This window comes from Sphaerodactylus townsendi, linkage group LG14 (assembly GCF_021028975.2).
Source record: "Sphaerodactylus townsendi isolate TG3544 linkage group LG14, MPM_Stown_v2.3, whole genome shotgun sequence".
Lineage (NCBI taxonomy): Eukaryota > Metazoa > Chordata > Lepidosauria > Squamata > Sphaerodactylidae > Sphaerodactylus > Sphaerodactylus townsendi.
The window spans coordinates 25,012,149-25,026,587 of record NC_059438.1 but is presented as its reverse complement, the minus strand read 5'-3'; the positions used below and the strand labels follow the sequence as shown (position 1 = coordinate 25,026,587).

The following is a 14,439-nucleotide window of genomic DNA, read 5'->3' as shown; positions in this document are numbered from 1 at the left end:
GCGCGTCGTCCCTTCCTTTGAAGAAGCCGACGGAGCGACGTCATGTCCGAGACGATCCGGAAGTGGCATGAACGCGGAAGTCCTGGTAAGGGACGCAGGCAGAGACTCCGGCCAGGATGGACGGTGAGGGAGCGCCGGGGTGGTGGTGGTGGTGACGTCATGTGATCTAGGGGTGTGGCGAGGGGGGAGGAGGGAGGATTGGGGGTGTGAAACTCGGGGGTCGTTGGGGTTGCCATCATCTTCCAGGTGTGTCCGCCATGCTAGGGAGGTGGGGGGAGGGGCACCGCTACATTACCTGGGAACGAGGTAAATCTGCACCAACTGTGCTTCAGGTACCCACTCACCTGAGCAGCAGTGGCGTAGGAGGTTAAGAGCTCGTGTATCTAATCTGGAGGAACCGGGTTTGATTCCCCGCTCTGCTGCCTGAGCTGTGGAGGCTTATCTGGGGAATTCAGATTAGCCTGTGCACTCCCACACACGCCAGCTGGGTGACCTTGGGCTAGTCACAGCTTCTCGGATCTCTCTCAGCCCCACCCACCTCACAGGGTGTTTGTTGTGAGGGGGGAAGGGCAAGGAGATTGTAAGCCCCTTTGAGTCTCCTGCAGGAGAGAAAGGGGGGATATGAATCCAAAACTCTTCTTCTTCTTCTCTTCTTCTATTTATAGTAAACGGAAGTGTTTTTGCTGAACCTCAGTTTCCAGTATCTTCTGTCTATCCGTAAACGCACATCTGGCAAAACATAAAACGGATTAACAATCTCCTTTAAACAAATTAACTTCCAAACTGTTTATTAATATGCATTCAGAACTCACAGCAAACGCATCATGTAACCCACCTGGTTACCAAACACAGAGCTACCCTATTTCCCCGAAAATAAGACATCCCCTGAAAATAAGACGTAGTAGAGGTTTTGCTGAAGTGCTAAACATAAAGCATCCCCCAAAAGTGAGACGTTGTTTGGAAGCATGCCCATCGACCAGAACACCAGAGCATGCAGCTGTGAAGTGGAAAAATAAGACATCCCCTGAAAATAAGACATAGCGCATCTTGGGGGGCAAAAATTAATATAAGGCACTGTCTTATTTTCGGGGAAACATAGTATCACAAATGGTCCCTATTAAACTCAGAAAAATACTTTAAAATGGCCGCAACTTGATTATGAGTGTGGTTTGAAGTTACTGGAAAAATGTTATCATTTAGTAATATAAATGTCATTTATTATAAATATGTGGTTCCTGGGCATTTGAAGCATAGTTGGTCCAGATTTATCCTTTTATACTTATATCTTCCAGGTGGGGCTTGGGGTCCTGCATGGCAGCTGATCCTCCTGGAGGAAGAGTGTGGTGTAGTGTGTGTTTCCCTTTAGAGGATTGTATATAAGGGTTTGAAAAGATGACGACAGATGCAGCTATTGAATGTGTTTTGCTTTGCTTGGTTTGAGCTTGGATAAAGTGATTTGGAATTGAATGCAGAGGCATCACTGGACAGATATAACAAAGAGGTGCCACCCAAATGTAAACTTCTCCACTGAGCTCCCTCCTATCTCCAAACTCTGGCCTTTTCCAGGAGTTTCCCCTCCTGAAGCCGTGCTGATTGGGCATGGCAGCACTGGTGACCCCATGAGCTCAGCCACCAGAGATCTGGAGGACCCAGATTAGAGGGCAGAAAATGCAGTGCACCTAGCAACACTGGTAGGGGGAGCCAACAAGGGGTGGTAATATAAAAACAGCCAGAAACCTGTGTGGGGGTCTTCTTTTGTCTTGGGAGCAGCAGTGGCGTAGTGACTAAGAGCAGTGGCTAAAAGCAGGTGCACTCTGATCTGGAGGAACCGGGTTTGATTCCCAGCTCTGCTGCTTAAATTGTGGAGGCTTATCTGGGGAATTCAGATTAGCCTGTACACTCCCACACATGCCAGCTGGGTGACCTTGGGCTAGTCACAGCTTTCTGGAGCTCTCTCAGCCCCACCCACCTCACAGGGTGTTTGTGTGAGGGGGGAGGGGCAAGGAGATTGTCAGCCCCTTTGAGTCTCCTACAAGGAGAGAAAGGGGGGATATAAATCCAAACTCTTCTTCTTCTTCTTGTCTTCTTTGTTCTGAGGAGAGAAGGGCTCCTGCCTGAGCTGAGAAGGTAGCTGCCATTTCCTAGGCCGTGTACTCAGCCAAGTGATGTGAGCTCTTCGGAGATGGCAACCATTTAAGCTCTGAGGTCCTACCCTGTTTTCCACCATTGATTAGGCAGGGTATGTAATAGTGATAGGGAAAGAGGATTCGTGTTTTGTCTCCTTTTATTTGTTATTCCTTGCTTATCTGGTGCGGTGCCAAAAGGTTCTTGTGATTGTTCTATTAATAAATACTTCCTTTTCAAACCTTACATTTGGTGGACAGTTCTCTGTGCCACGTATACCCCACTGACTTGGACACACTACTTGATTAGGAACCTGAGGCAGAGGCCTTGCAACAGGTAGAGGAAGCTGGGAGATCCTGGTCTTTCCCAGTGGGATCAGGTGGTGGCAGCATACCCTGAGAGAAAGATAGCCCTCTCCAGGGAAAAGTTGGTAACCCCTGGAAGAGTGCAGAGTGCGAAATAGGGCCTGCCAGCCGTAAGCAACCCATTTCGCCATACCCTGCAAACCTCTCAACAGGGCTAGTGGGCTGGAATCAAACACATTGTTAATTCCAGACCCACAGTGGTTATTGGGAGCTGTTGACATTTTACAATGGAATAATCCCTTCCAGGGGGTGGCTTTGTATGTTACAAAAGCTGCATGAGAGTAGGAACCGGAAACCCTGGGCTCACATCCCCACTCACTGGGTCATCTTGGCCAGTCTGGCTGCCTAACCTACCTCACAGGATTGTAAGGGGCAAAATAGAAAGTGGAGAAAGCTGCATAGACTGGCCTGAGATCTTTGGAGGAAAGGCAAGAGAAGGGTGGCTGGATTTGGACTTTGTAAAAGGCCTTCCCCAACCCGCTCTCATGGGACCAGCACTTCCTGCTTCTGCATACCAGGCAGGTGACATTACCTGGAGCTATTCATCTGGGTGGCAGCCATTCTTAAGGCTGGGCACAGTTTGTAGGTCAAAGGTTGTCTCTGACTGAACTTAGAAACAAAACTCTGACTGGAGCTTTTGGTTTCAGGAGAGAAAAAGTCTGGTGGCATTTTGGGACCAGATAAATTAGTCCCCCTGACACCAGAGTTCCACACTTGTGGTTGGTAGTCTGTTGATTGAGAACACTATTGTGGTTAGAACCAGTGTTCACATTTTAATTCTGTTGTTTTCCCAAGGAGTTCAGGACAACGGATTTCTCAGTCTCTTATCTATTTTATCTTCACATTCACCTTGTGAGGAAGGTGAGGGAGAGGAAGAGGTTTTGAGCCAGGTGTCTTCCCAGTCCTGACTGGAACACCTTCCTGGTTCTCTTGGTTCATGATAGGCGCCAAAGCTCTCCTCCAGCATGTGGCTGCTGCTTTCCTGGAATGGCAGGGCAGGAAAAATATTCTGATTGTGGGCACCAGCTTAACGTTTTCAGAAGTTTGCTTTCTGTATAGCACTGTATGTGTTCCCCAGTTCTACATTTTAGCATTGAGTTCTAAACGTATTTATTTATTTTATTTATTGTTAAATTTATATACCGCCCCATCCCCAAGGGGCTCTGTCAGAGGCGTGGAATTTTTCCAGATCTGTGGAAATGGGTGCACAGATTGGATCTCTGTGTGGTAGAAATTATGTGAAGGGGCTAAGAACAATGAGTGTCCATTTCATCATCACCCCGCCATCTTTTGCAGGCTGTTTCCAGCAGAAATCAAAACACTTAGCCCTCTGGGTGCTGTGTGGTTTCCGGGCTGTATGGCCGTGTTCTAGCAGCATTCTCTCCTGACGTTTCGCCTGCGTCTGTGGCTGGCATCTTCAGAGGATCCTCTGAAGATGCCAGCCACAGACGCAGGCGAAACGTCAGGAGAGAATGCTGCTAGAACACGGCCATACAGCCCGGAAACCACACAGCACCCAAGTGATTCCGGCCGTGAAAGCCTTCGACAATACTTAGCCCTCTCTTTGTCCTGGCCATTTTCCAACCACCTTCTTCTTTCTCTTCACAGACACTCTCTTCCAGTTAAAGGTGAGTGCAGGTCTGATGAAGGTCTCCCTCCCGCACCCTCTAGTTAGGACTCCCCGTGCTGGTCTTGATGGGTTCTTGGCCAGGTCACTCCACTGGGTTGTCAAGAGTGTTCTGCTGGCAGAGTCTGGGGCTGCAGCCACCATGAGTGAGGGGGGCCTTTGTGGAGCCCGAGTGCCTTCCCATTATGTACTCCCCCCAGGAGGTAAGTCTCCTCTTCCCCTGTGAAATGGGTAATAGATCTACTGGAGGTCCCAACCATAGCACGGCCTGCCTGTGACGTCTCTAGTGCGCACAGGCAGATGGACTGTTGCTTTTTGGGATTCTCAGCCCTCTGGCGGGAAGGCAATGACTCCTTCAGCCTCTGGTCTCCATCTGGAGGGGTATGCTTTCTGCCCTCTCCCCATTAAACAGGAAAACTGGCACTGCATAAACTGCTTTTCCACCTGAGCCCTGTTAATGCCTGCAGTTGGATGTGCCCTCCAGAGCACCAGCTGCCTTTCTCTCTGTGTCTGGGCTGCTGCGGATTGCTTGATCTCTGGGGACTGCAAGAGGGCAGGCTTTTCCGCAGACCCCCGTAGCCCCTCACCACATCCTTCTCTCCAGTTCACAGCCAAGCAGTTGGAGAAGCTCTCCAAGAAGGCGGAAAAGGATTCCAAAGCTGAGCAAGCCAAAGTCAAGAAGGTAACGGAACCTGATGCTGGGGAGGAGAGTTGCTGCTGCTGGGGCTGTCCTGGGAGACATTGGAGAGAGCTGCTTTCCTTGAACCCCCACCGTGGCTCACCGCTTCCCCTGTGTCAACGTCAAGTTTCTAGTCCTTGGCATCTAAAATGTGCTGCATTTCCTCTTCCTGCCTGCCCCTTCCAAGGCCCATCTCTGGAGCCCTGGCCTGACCTCAAGCAGCCTGGCCTCTCCTGGGCACACATCCATTGCAGCGTCGTCGTTCTCCCGAGAATCTCCACTTCTGACTGCATCATGCAAGCTCTGAGTCCTTTGGGCAGGTTCCTCTTAGGTTCCTCTTAGGTTCCTCTTAGGTTCCTCTTAGGTTCCTCTTAGGTTCCTCTTAGGTTGGGCAGGGTTCTCTAAGTTCCTCTAGGTTCCTCTAGTTCCTCTTAGGTTCTCTAAGTTCCTCTAATTGCCATGTGAGAGACGGCAGCAGAAAGATGGGGCGTATGCAGAACTCCTTCCACTTGAGCGTAGGAAGCAGTGCTGGAAGGCCTCCCCGTGGTCCACCTCATTGGAGGCAGTCTCCTGAGGGTGAGGGAATTATTCTCGGGTTTTCAGATGGACCCCTAGACTTAGTGTGTGACATCTACAGTTCCTTCCAAGGAATGGTGGATGCACACGTTCTGGAGCTGCCCAGTCTTTGCCCCTGCAGGTGCCAGAGTGGCAGCATCTGCTCTGCTTTGCTGTCAGGAAGTCTGTTCCCTCTGATTAATAGGTGAGCAGAGCTTGGGGCAGAGTTCCGGTCCAGACCCAGACTGTTAAGCTGCACGTGCAGAGAACTTGCAGGTGGGCCACTGGAAGGCCATTCTGGCTCGGGGCTGACCCTGCTCCTCCTCCTTGCCTTGGTGTGCTCCAGGCCCTTCAGCAGAAGAACGTGGAGTGTGCCCGTGTCTACGCAGAGAATGCCATCCGGAAGAAGAACGAGGGCGTCAACTGGCTCCGCATGGCTTCCCGAGTGGACGCGGTGGCCTCCAAGGTCCAGACTGCAGTGACCATGAAAGGGGTAAGGAGAGCTGTTCTGCAGCTGCTGCATTTTCTTGCCTTCTTTGTACTGGCAGATGTTACCCTGGGTAGGTTTCCTCTCTCTCCTGCTCTGAAGGGCTGCAAGGAGTTGCCTCGCGAGGAATCAGGTCAGTGTCCCACGTTGCTTCGCTTAGATCAGTGATGGCAAACCTTTTCGAGACGGAGTGCCCAAATTGCAACCCAAAACCCACTTATTTATTGCAAAGTGCCAATATGGCAATGTACCCTGAATACTGAGGTTTTAGTTTAGAAAAAACGGTTGGCTCCAAGGCACGTGTTACTCAGGAGTAAGCTTGGTGGTAGTCGGTGGCTTTGCTTTGAAGCAACCGTGCAACTCTTCCAACGGGTGAATCATGACCCTAGGAGGGTTTACTCAGAAGCAAGCCCCATTGCCAGCAACCGAGCTTACTTCCAGGTAAAGGATCGCGCTTTAGTTCTTCCCGTGAAAATCAGTAGAGTTTAACAGCGCTTAACAGGGCTACCTACACTGCTTCCCCAAAATTTGGTCTTAGGTTTAAAGCTAATAATCGAGCCCAGCAGCCCAGGCCAGCCTACATATGTGGGGGGGGGGGGGACTTGTTTGCGTGTGCCCACAGAGAGGGCTCTGAGTGGCACCTCTGGCACCCGTGCCATAGGTTCGTCAACACTGGCTTAGATGATCTGTGGCTCTCCAGCAGGTCTTTGCTTGACTGTCAAATTGTACTGATGACTTTGGGCACCGTTGTAAGCTGGTGCTGTACCCCGGAACGTTGCCCTCTGGCTCCACCTTCCTAGGAATGAGTAGGCATAAGGACTGCCCCTCCCTGGTTTCTCCCCTTATTGGGGTGACAGAAAGAGAAGTTGGGAAGGGCTCGGGCTGGGACTTGGGGAGGCGGTTTGTGGGCTGCGCTCCTGCTGTGGCTGTCGTGCCCACATGATGGTCCGTGACTTCATTTTGACTGGTGGCTCCCGAATCTTCCCTCCATCTGGACTCCCAGGACCCTGGCATGGGAGGCCCCTCGGGTGCCCTGTGAGTGAGCCCTGTGTCCCCACAGCTGTCTCGCTCTCTGCTGGCTTGGTCTTGTGCTTGCTCCTAACTGCCTGCTGGCCTGCCCGGCCCCTTCTGTGGGCACCCTGCTTCAGCGGGCTTTGTGTGCCAGCCCCGATTTTTTGGAGGGAGGAGCCCTTTGCTTCCGTTGCCCAATCTACAGTTTGCATTTGTGTGCTGCAGGTGACGAAAAACATGGCCCAGGTGACGAAGGCCTTGGACAAAGCCCTCAGCTCCATGGACCTGCAGAAGGTCTCGGCTGTGATGGACAAATTTGAGCATCAGGTGCAGAACTTGGACGTTCATACTTCGGTAAGCACATCTGGGGGGGGGGGCGCTCAGCTGTGCATGTTCTGACCTGAGGGAGCAGAGGCCCTGAGTGCTGCAAAGCAAGACCCCAAAGCCCCCCAGCCAGAGGCCACACCCCTGACTCTCTCCGCCTGTCACCACCTTCTCCTGCTATCACCTCACTTGCTCCGCAAAAATTTGAGTCACAGATGACACCCATCTTCCTTCCCTCCTCCCTGTGTCACCCTTTCTGCTGGACCTCCCCCCCTCCTAATCCCCCCCCCACTTGATGCCAACTCTCTCTTGCTTCCTTTGCAATCCACCTCCTGTCCTCCTCCCTGCCCTGGATGCCTGTCCCTGGGGTGAGGAATACCGTCTCTCCTCCCTGCTCGTTCTTTGCTCCCCCTCCTTTGACTCAGTTTTTTAATTGCCAGCCACACCCCACTGGAAAAGTCATGTACATGATTTTTACAGTGGGGCGTGTGGCTGGCAATTAAAAGGAAGAAAGCCACAGCCGAAGGCACCTTATCCTGGCCTCGGAGAAAAGGAAGACTGCCTCCTCTGCTTCCATGCTGCAAGGTACAAATGAAACCCTGGGCTGGGTTCGGCTGTGTCTTGCCAGCTGCCATCTTGCTTTCCCCTCAGGTGATGGAGGACTCCATGAGCTCAGCCACGACGCTGACCACGCCCCAGGAGCAGGTGGACAGCCTGATTGTGCAGATCGCGGAGGAGAACGGCCTGGAGGTCATGGATCAGCTGAACCAGCTGCCCGAGGGCGCCTCGGCGGTGGCAGAGAGCTCCGTGCGTTCCCAGGAGGACCAGCTATCACGAAGGTACCTCTGCTTCTCAGATACCAGCAGATCTTTTTCTGAGAGACATGCCCCCCATGCCCCCACACCATCCCAAGAGCTGCTCCTGTGAGGAGGGATATGGCCCAGCCCCAGAGAAAGCTACCATGGTGAAGTGCCTAGAGTGTTGGCAGGCTGGAAGAGTCTTTTTGATGGCTGTACTGTTTGCCTTTTACTCTCTCTTCCCATTGCTGATATCGTTAAGTGCTAAAGAATGGCCCTTCTGGATTCCACCCAAGACCTCCTGGCCCAATGGCAAGCCATGTGCTGGGGGGGAAGAGGTTTGAGGGGGTGGGGGGAGAGAGGCTTGAGTGGGCAAGGTTCTCAGTCGTGATTAAGGTCATTCAGGACACCGATCCCAGTCTCAAAGTGTTTGAACTACTGTCCATCCCACCAGGGGCGTAATGCCCATTGGGCAAGGTGGGCAGCTGCCCAGGGCGCCACCTTGTGGTGGGCACCAAAAATGCAGGATTCGTTTTGGGGTATTTTTAGTGGTTTTGTTTTTGGCCTGCAGGGGGCGCAGTTTTTAGGATAGCGGCACCAAAATTTCAGAGTATCTTCGTGAGAACCTACTGATGATACCACCCAGGTTTGGTGAGGTTTGGTTCAGGGAGTCCAAAGTTATGGACTCCTAAAGGGGGTGCGCCCATCCCCCATTGTTTCCAATGGGAGCTAGGATGGGGCACCCCCTTTGAGGGTCCATAACTTTGGTCCCCCTGAACCAAACTGCACCAAACTGGGGGGTGCCATCAGGACAGTCTCCAGATGATACCCTGAAATTTTGGTGCCAATATGTCTAACAATGCACCCCCTGCAGACACCAATTACCTGGTGCAAAAAAATTTTTTGGTCGTGGTGTGGTGGCCGCCCATTGGGGGGGGGGCATCCAACTCAGATTTTGCCCAGGGCTACAGTTTGCCTCGTTACGCCCCTGCATCCCACCCTCATGTGGTGATGAGTTCCTTATGTTAACTGGATCCTCAAGGAAGAAAGATCTTCCTGTGCCTATCCTGGACCTGCCAGGAGTCCCCCAGTTTTAGTATCATGACAAAGGGAGTAAAATTATTTTCCCCCGTCCCTCTTTCTAGTGTGCATCAGTTAACAAACCTTTGTGATGATTCTCACCTTCAGCCTTTTCCTCCGCTTCTCTGTGGGGGTGATTTGCCCTGTTTTGTAGCTGCCCACTCAAGCGAGTCCCTTTCCCTCCTCTGCAGGTTGGCTGCCTTGCGGAATTAGCCCCCTCCTGCTACCGGGAACTGTTGCTTCAGCCTTGGCCAGCTATGATTTGTGGGGCCTCTGCAGGAGACTCCCGGCTCCCTCCTCCTCTTTGGACTGGTCCCTCATTCCGTGGGCATGTTGTGAGACTGCCACTGAACGCCTCCTCGTGGGGGGACAGCAGCGCATCTCCTCTCTTTTTCAGCATGGACAGGAGCCGGCTTGCCTCGGCTTGGGGGGCAATTTTGCTGGGTTGGATTTTTTTTTCCCCTAGAGATTCTCCTTTCACTCCTGGCCTCCTGTCCCGTTCGTCTGTGTGGGGGAGTAGTGGGAGTGGTGGTGATGGTGGTGGTGGGAGGAACTGGATCCCGGATCCTTGTAAACTAGTTCTAGCGTGGCTGTTATGAGTGTGAGCTAGTGGGCACTCTTAAAAGGGACGGGGTCCTCATCTGCACAGCTGCCTGTGTGTGTGGAGGGAGGCGTGGCCTGGCTCTCCTCCTCCTGTAGCCCCCACTGACGGGATGAGGGGTCAGGCTGCTTTTCAGAGGGCGGGAGGCATCCCCTGGCCCCCTTTGCCAGCAGCTTCGTTCCCTGCCTTGGATTTCCACGCACCCGTAAGTGACCTTTGCAAACGATTCTCACTCGCCAAGTACACACCCACCGTCTCTGCACCCTCCCAGACCGTGGACTCCCACCTGGTGGGCAGGTATTTCAGCTGGGTCCCACTTCCACCTTTCCAACAGCCATCCCTTTGAGAGGGCCAACCCCTGTGAGCAGGGCTGCTTCGGCCCTTTGCTGGAGGCCTCTGCTCTCAGAGGGACTGGTCTGGCGTTCCTTCCCTGCCGTGATCGAGGGGACTGGGGACCTCTGCCTAGAGGGCCTTGTGCATCAATCCTGCCTGGTCCTTTCTGCCAAGTGGCTCTGAGAAGCTCCTTGCTTGAGAGGTCAGCTGCACAGAGTAGGAACCAAGGCAGGGAGCAGCAGCAGAGAGTGAATGTATCAGTCTGTTCTGTTCCTGGGATCTGCTTTTGCTCTCTCCACCCCCCCAACCTCCCCTCCCAGTTTCTTAAGGGCTCTGTGCCTTGCCGGCTTCTTTGCCTTCCCTTCCTTCTATACAGGTGTGAGGTGTGTGGGGTGGGGGTGGGTGGTTGGGCAGCGGCATGTATTCTAGCCTTTTTCAGTCAAAGGAGGGGCATGCTTTCCTACTCTTGGGAAAGTGTTTGCCTTTGCCTCTTTTTCCCCCCGAAAAAGGATATAAACCGAGTACTGTCAATTCCTGGATGTTGTTTTAAATAAACGAATACTCTCTGGAAATCAGGGCTGGTGTGAAGGCTCACATATGTGTCGCCCCCCCCCCCCCCACAAGTCACTTGGGAACTGGAGAGGGCAGGAAGGAATTGCTGACAGAGATACCCTTTCACTTATTCCTCACCAGACTTCAATTCTTGCCCCAAACTGCAGTTTCCAGATAGGGCAGCAGAATTGAAAAGGCATCCGTGGAGCAAGCAAGAAGCAGTCCACCCCCACCCCACCCCCACTTTGCTTGCAGCTCTTTGCTCAGGGAGCGTCATAATGGACATGTATCGTAGGATCCAGTCCGTGAACAGGTGACATGGATTCTGCCGACTCCTGCACATTCCAGGACCAACCCAGGTGAATTCTTGCACTGTGTGGAACAACCCTTCATCCTCTTATGGGACGGAGCAGTCGTCAAAGCAGCAAGGTGTGCCCCTGTTGAAGTCGGACATACATTTTCTGCAGTCAATGCTTTGGCCACTGGAGGGCTCCTTCCCCAACAATGGCATAGACAAGGCCCACCCCCACCCCCACTCTCATTACAGGCCAGACCCAAATCTCAGGTGTGCCTCCAGGAGCCTGCACACACCTGTCCAGGGTCTCAAAGCACAGGAGTTCTTCTGCTGGAGCGGATGTTAGAAATGGGAAAAGAGAGGCTGTCGGAAGCTCTCACTCGCAAACACAGGGTCTTTCATCACAAGGAATTGGGGGGGGGGCGCAAAGAGCTGGGCCTACAAGGGAGGGAGGAGGAGGTAGCTGGGAATTTCCTATGTTGTTCAAGGTGTTGGACTACAATTCCCATCAGCCCCAGCCAATTGGCCATGCTGGCAGGGGCTGATGGGATTTGTAGTCCATCAACATCTGGAGAGCCGCAGGTTGCAGACCCCTGGACTAGATGATCCTCAAAGGTCCCTTCCCTTCCTCTCCCCACAACAGACCTTGTGGGGCAGGTGGGGCTGAGAGAGTTTTCAGAGAACTGTGACTGACCCAAGATCACCTAGCAGGCTTTATGTGGAGGAGTGGGGAATCAAACCTTGTTCTTTACATTAGAGTCCACCTACTCATAACCACTACACCACGCCGGCTGTTCTGGAAAGATCTCCCGAAGTAGGTGATTTCTGTTGCTGCTGTTTAGGTGAAAACCAGTGGATTGCCATCAGTTTTGCTGCCTGCACTATGGGGGGGAGGGGGCTATTGGGAAATATTCCCTGACCTGGGTAGCCTGGGAAAGGCCAATCTCGGAAGCTTAGCAGTGCTGGCCCCGGTTTGGACTTGGACAGGACAGGACACCGCCAAGGAAGTCCAGGGTTGCCACACAGAGACAGCCAATAGCAAACCACCTCTGGCTTTGACAACTTCGAGGGCTTGCTATAAGTTGGCGTTGGCAGAGACTGGGCAGCGCTTCATGCCAGCAAGCGTCAGGAGCAGTTTGGGCCCCGCTCCTTTTCTCACGTGCAGTTCTGAGAGCTGCTAATGCTTGTGCTGCAAGGCCAGTGTGCTGATGGACAGAGAATCAGGCCCCCTGCCCCCTGCCTGGGGGTCTCACAGCATTCGCGACAAGAGCTGGACCACGTTTCCTCCCCTCTATTCCAGCCAGCCGGCAAACACAACAGGAAGCTGGATGAAGAAGAAGAAGAAGAAGAGACTCAAAGGGGCTTACAATCTCCTTGCCCTTCCCCCCCTCACAACAAACACCCTGTGAGGTAGGTGGGGCTGAGAGAGCTCCAAGAAGCTGTGACTAGCCCAAGGTCACCCAGCTGGCGTGTGTGGGAGTGCACAGGCTAATCTGAATTCCCCAGATAAGCCTCCACAGCTCAGGCGGCAGAGCTGGGAATCAAACCCGGTTCCTCCAGATTAGATACACAAGCTCTTAACCTCCTACGCCACTGCTGCTCCTGGATGGTTTAAAGAATTGCAGATTGGCTATGAAAGAAGAAACTCACTAGGGGCATCTGCAAATCTAAAGATTGACCCCCTGCAGATTAATCATGGAAAGTTGGAAACCATCCAGAAACAAATAAGGAATCTTGTGAACATCTGGTGAATGTGAAGATGCTCACCATGTTCCACATGACTGTCAGCAAGGGGTTAATGCAGGACAAGACCTGTCACTCCAGGCCGTCCCCACACTGGGGTCACTTCAGTTGTGTCCTCGACATGTACCCAAAGGATCAGACTTCCTGCCGGCATCAGTGGCTCTCAAGGGAGCAGAGATTGTTCCGCAGTGAAGACGCTAGAGGGAGCTCAGTGGCTGCAGGTTCCACAGAAAACAATATTCCCCCCTGGCCTTTTATCTGGGAGTTGGAACTGCCTGTCCTGGCTCTTGTTTAGACAGAAGATGCCGGCAGCTGTGAGTGCTCAAAGCAAAAACTGACAAAAACAAAAGCTATGTTAATGTTTTTATTAGGACAAAGGCAGGCTTTTGAGTTTTCCAGAACTCTCCACACAATGCAAAATGAATTAATTAAAACCACTGACTGAGACAAGTCAGAGTTTGTACATTATATTTTATCCTCCGTTCTGTCATGTAGCTCAAGCCAGTATACACAATTCTTCCCTCCCTCAGCCATTTTAGAATCAGGGTTGGAAGAGACCACCATGGCCATCTAGTCCAACCCCCTGCTATGCCAAAATACAAAATCAAAGCACTCCTGACCAATGGTCATCCAGCCTCTGTTTAAAAACCTCCAAAGGAGACTCCACCACCCTCCGAGGTAACGCATTCCACTGTCAAACAGCCGTTACTGTCAGAAAATTCTTCCTCATGTTTAGGTGGAATCTCTTTTTCTGTGGTTGAATCCATTACTCCATGTCCTAATCTCCAGAGCAGCAGAAAGCAAACTTCTCCATGTATTGTCAAAGGCTTTCATGGCCAGACTCAACTGGTTGTTGTGGGCTTTCCAGGCTGTGTGGCCGTGGTCTGGTGGATTTTGTTCCTAACGTTTCTCCAGCATCTGTGGCTGACATCTTCAGAGGTGTATCACAGAGAAAAGTGTGTTACACTGTTACACTGGGGGACTGGAGCATGTGTTAAAAACTAAGAGACGATGGCCTATGCTCAGGACAGTAAGTATAGCCAGCTACCTGCTGCCTATGGTCCTTGCAAATTCTTCCAAAGGGGACTATCATGCCCCAGATCTTGCTCTATCCACAAGAAAAGCCAGCATATGGAAAATCCAGTCTCATCATTTATTTATTTATTTATTTATTTTATTATTGCATTTATAAACTGCCCTATCCCCTAAGGGCTCTGGGCGGTGAACAACAAATATTATCAACAATGTGGCAATAACAATATCATTTAAAATCAATAACATTATTAAATATAGAAGTTACATAAAATTACAGCATTCCGTATAAACCATATGGCGTCCAGCATTAAAACTATCAATAAGAACCCCCTCCCGGAGAGGAAATTACCCTAGGATTTGTGGGCTACCCTCTGCCATCCGGCTCAGATCTCCCCCACACCCCGACCCCTAGCACAGTATCAGCCGGGGAGTTGTTTTGCCTCCTGCCTGCCATCCGCTGTGCTCACGGAACCCTGGAAGTCGGCACGCAGGGTTCCAAAGAAGCTTGCCAGCGGACTAAAGATAGAAAGCCGAGGGCCAGCCAGGAGGGTATAGATAGAAAGGCAGTCACTATTTTTGCTTCTTTTGGTGTCATCACCCGAGAAATGTGGCCTGGCCAGAAGCAGGCACTATTTATACAGGCTAATTCTGGGGGCGGGGGGGGGGGGGGAACCAGCACTATTTTCCCATTTGTCATGGGAGGAAGAGGTCAGGTGTGAACAGCAAGGTGTCCTGGCCAGCATCGACACCACCTCTCGTATGTTCAGACATGTCAGGCCAGGCCAGGTATTATTGGCAACGTGTAAAACGAAAAGATCATAAAATGGGGTT

The 14,439-nt window shown here is 52.0% G+C and overlaps 1 protein-coding gene across 3 annotated transcripts; it reads left to right on the top strand.

Moving 5' to 3' along the window:
* The first annotated feature begins 27 nt into the window (after window positions 1-27).
* On the top strand, window positions 28-10,558 carry CHMP1A (charged multivesicular body protein 1A). 3 transcript variants are annotated; one of them, XM_048515212.1, is made up of 7 exons: window positions 28-85; window positions 4,098-4,117; window positions 4,721-4,798; window positions 5,697-5,843; window positions 7,074-7,202; window positions 7,824-8,011; window positions 9,241-10,558. In XM_048515212.1, the coding sequence occupies exons 1-7, from the start codon at window positions 43-45 to the stop codon at window positions 9,260-9,262; spliced, it is 627 nt and encodes a 208-aa protein (XP_048371169.1). In that variant the 5' UTR covers window positions 28-42; the 3' UTR covers window positions 9,263-10,558. The 3 variants fall into 3 exon arrangements, with proteins under 3 accessions (XP_048371169.1, XP_048371168.1, XP_048371170.1); XM_048515213.1 differs by having other exon boundaries at window positions 50-123; XM_048515211.1 differs by lacking the exon at window positions 4,098-4,117 and having other exon boundaries at window positions 28-123.
* Window positions 10,559-14,439: the final 3,881 nt, after the last annotated feature.

Coding starts and splice junctions, on each gene's coding strand:
- CHMP1A (XM_048515211.1), top strand. CDS start 43: ATGTCCGAGACGATCCGGAAGTGGCATGAACGCGGAAGTCCTGGTAAG. Junction 5,844..7,073: donor CTGCAGTGACCATGAAAGGG/GTAAGGAGAGCT, acceptor TGTGTGCTGCAG/GTGACGAAAAACATGGCCCA. Junction 7,203..7,823: donor ACTTGGACGTTCATACTTCG/GTAAGCACATCT, acceptor CTTTCCCCTCAG/GTGATGGAGGACTCCATGAG.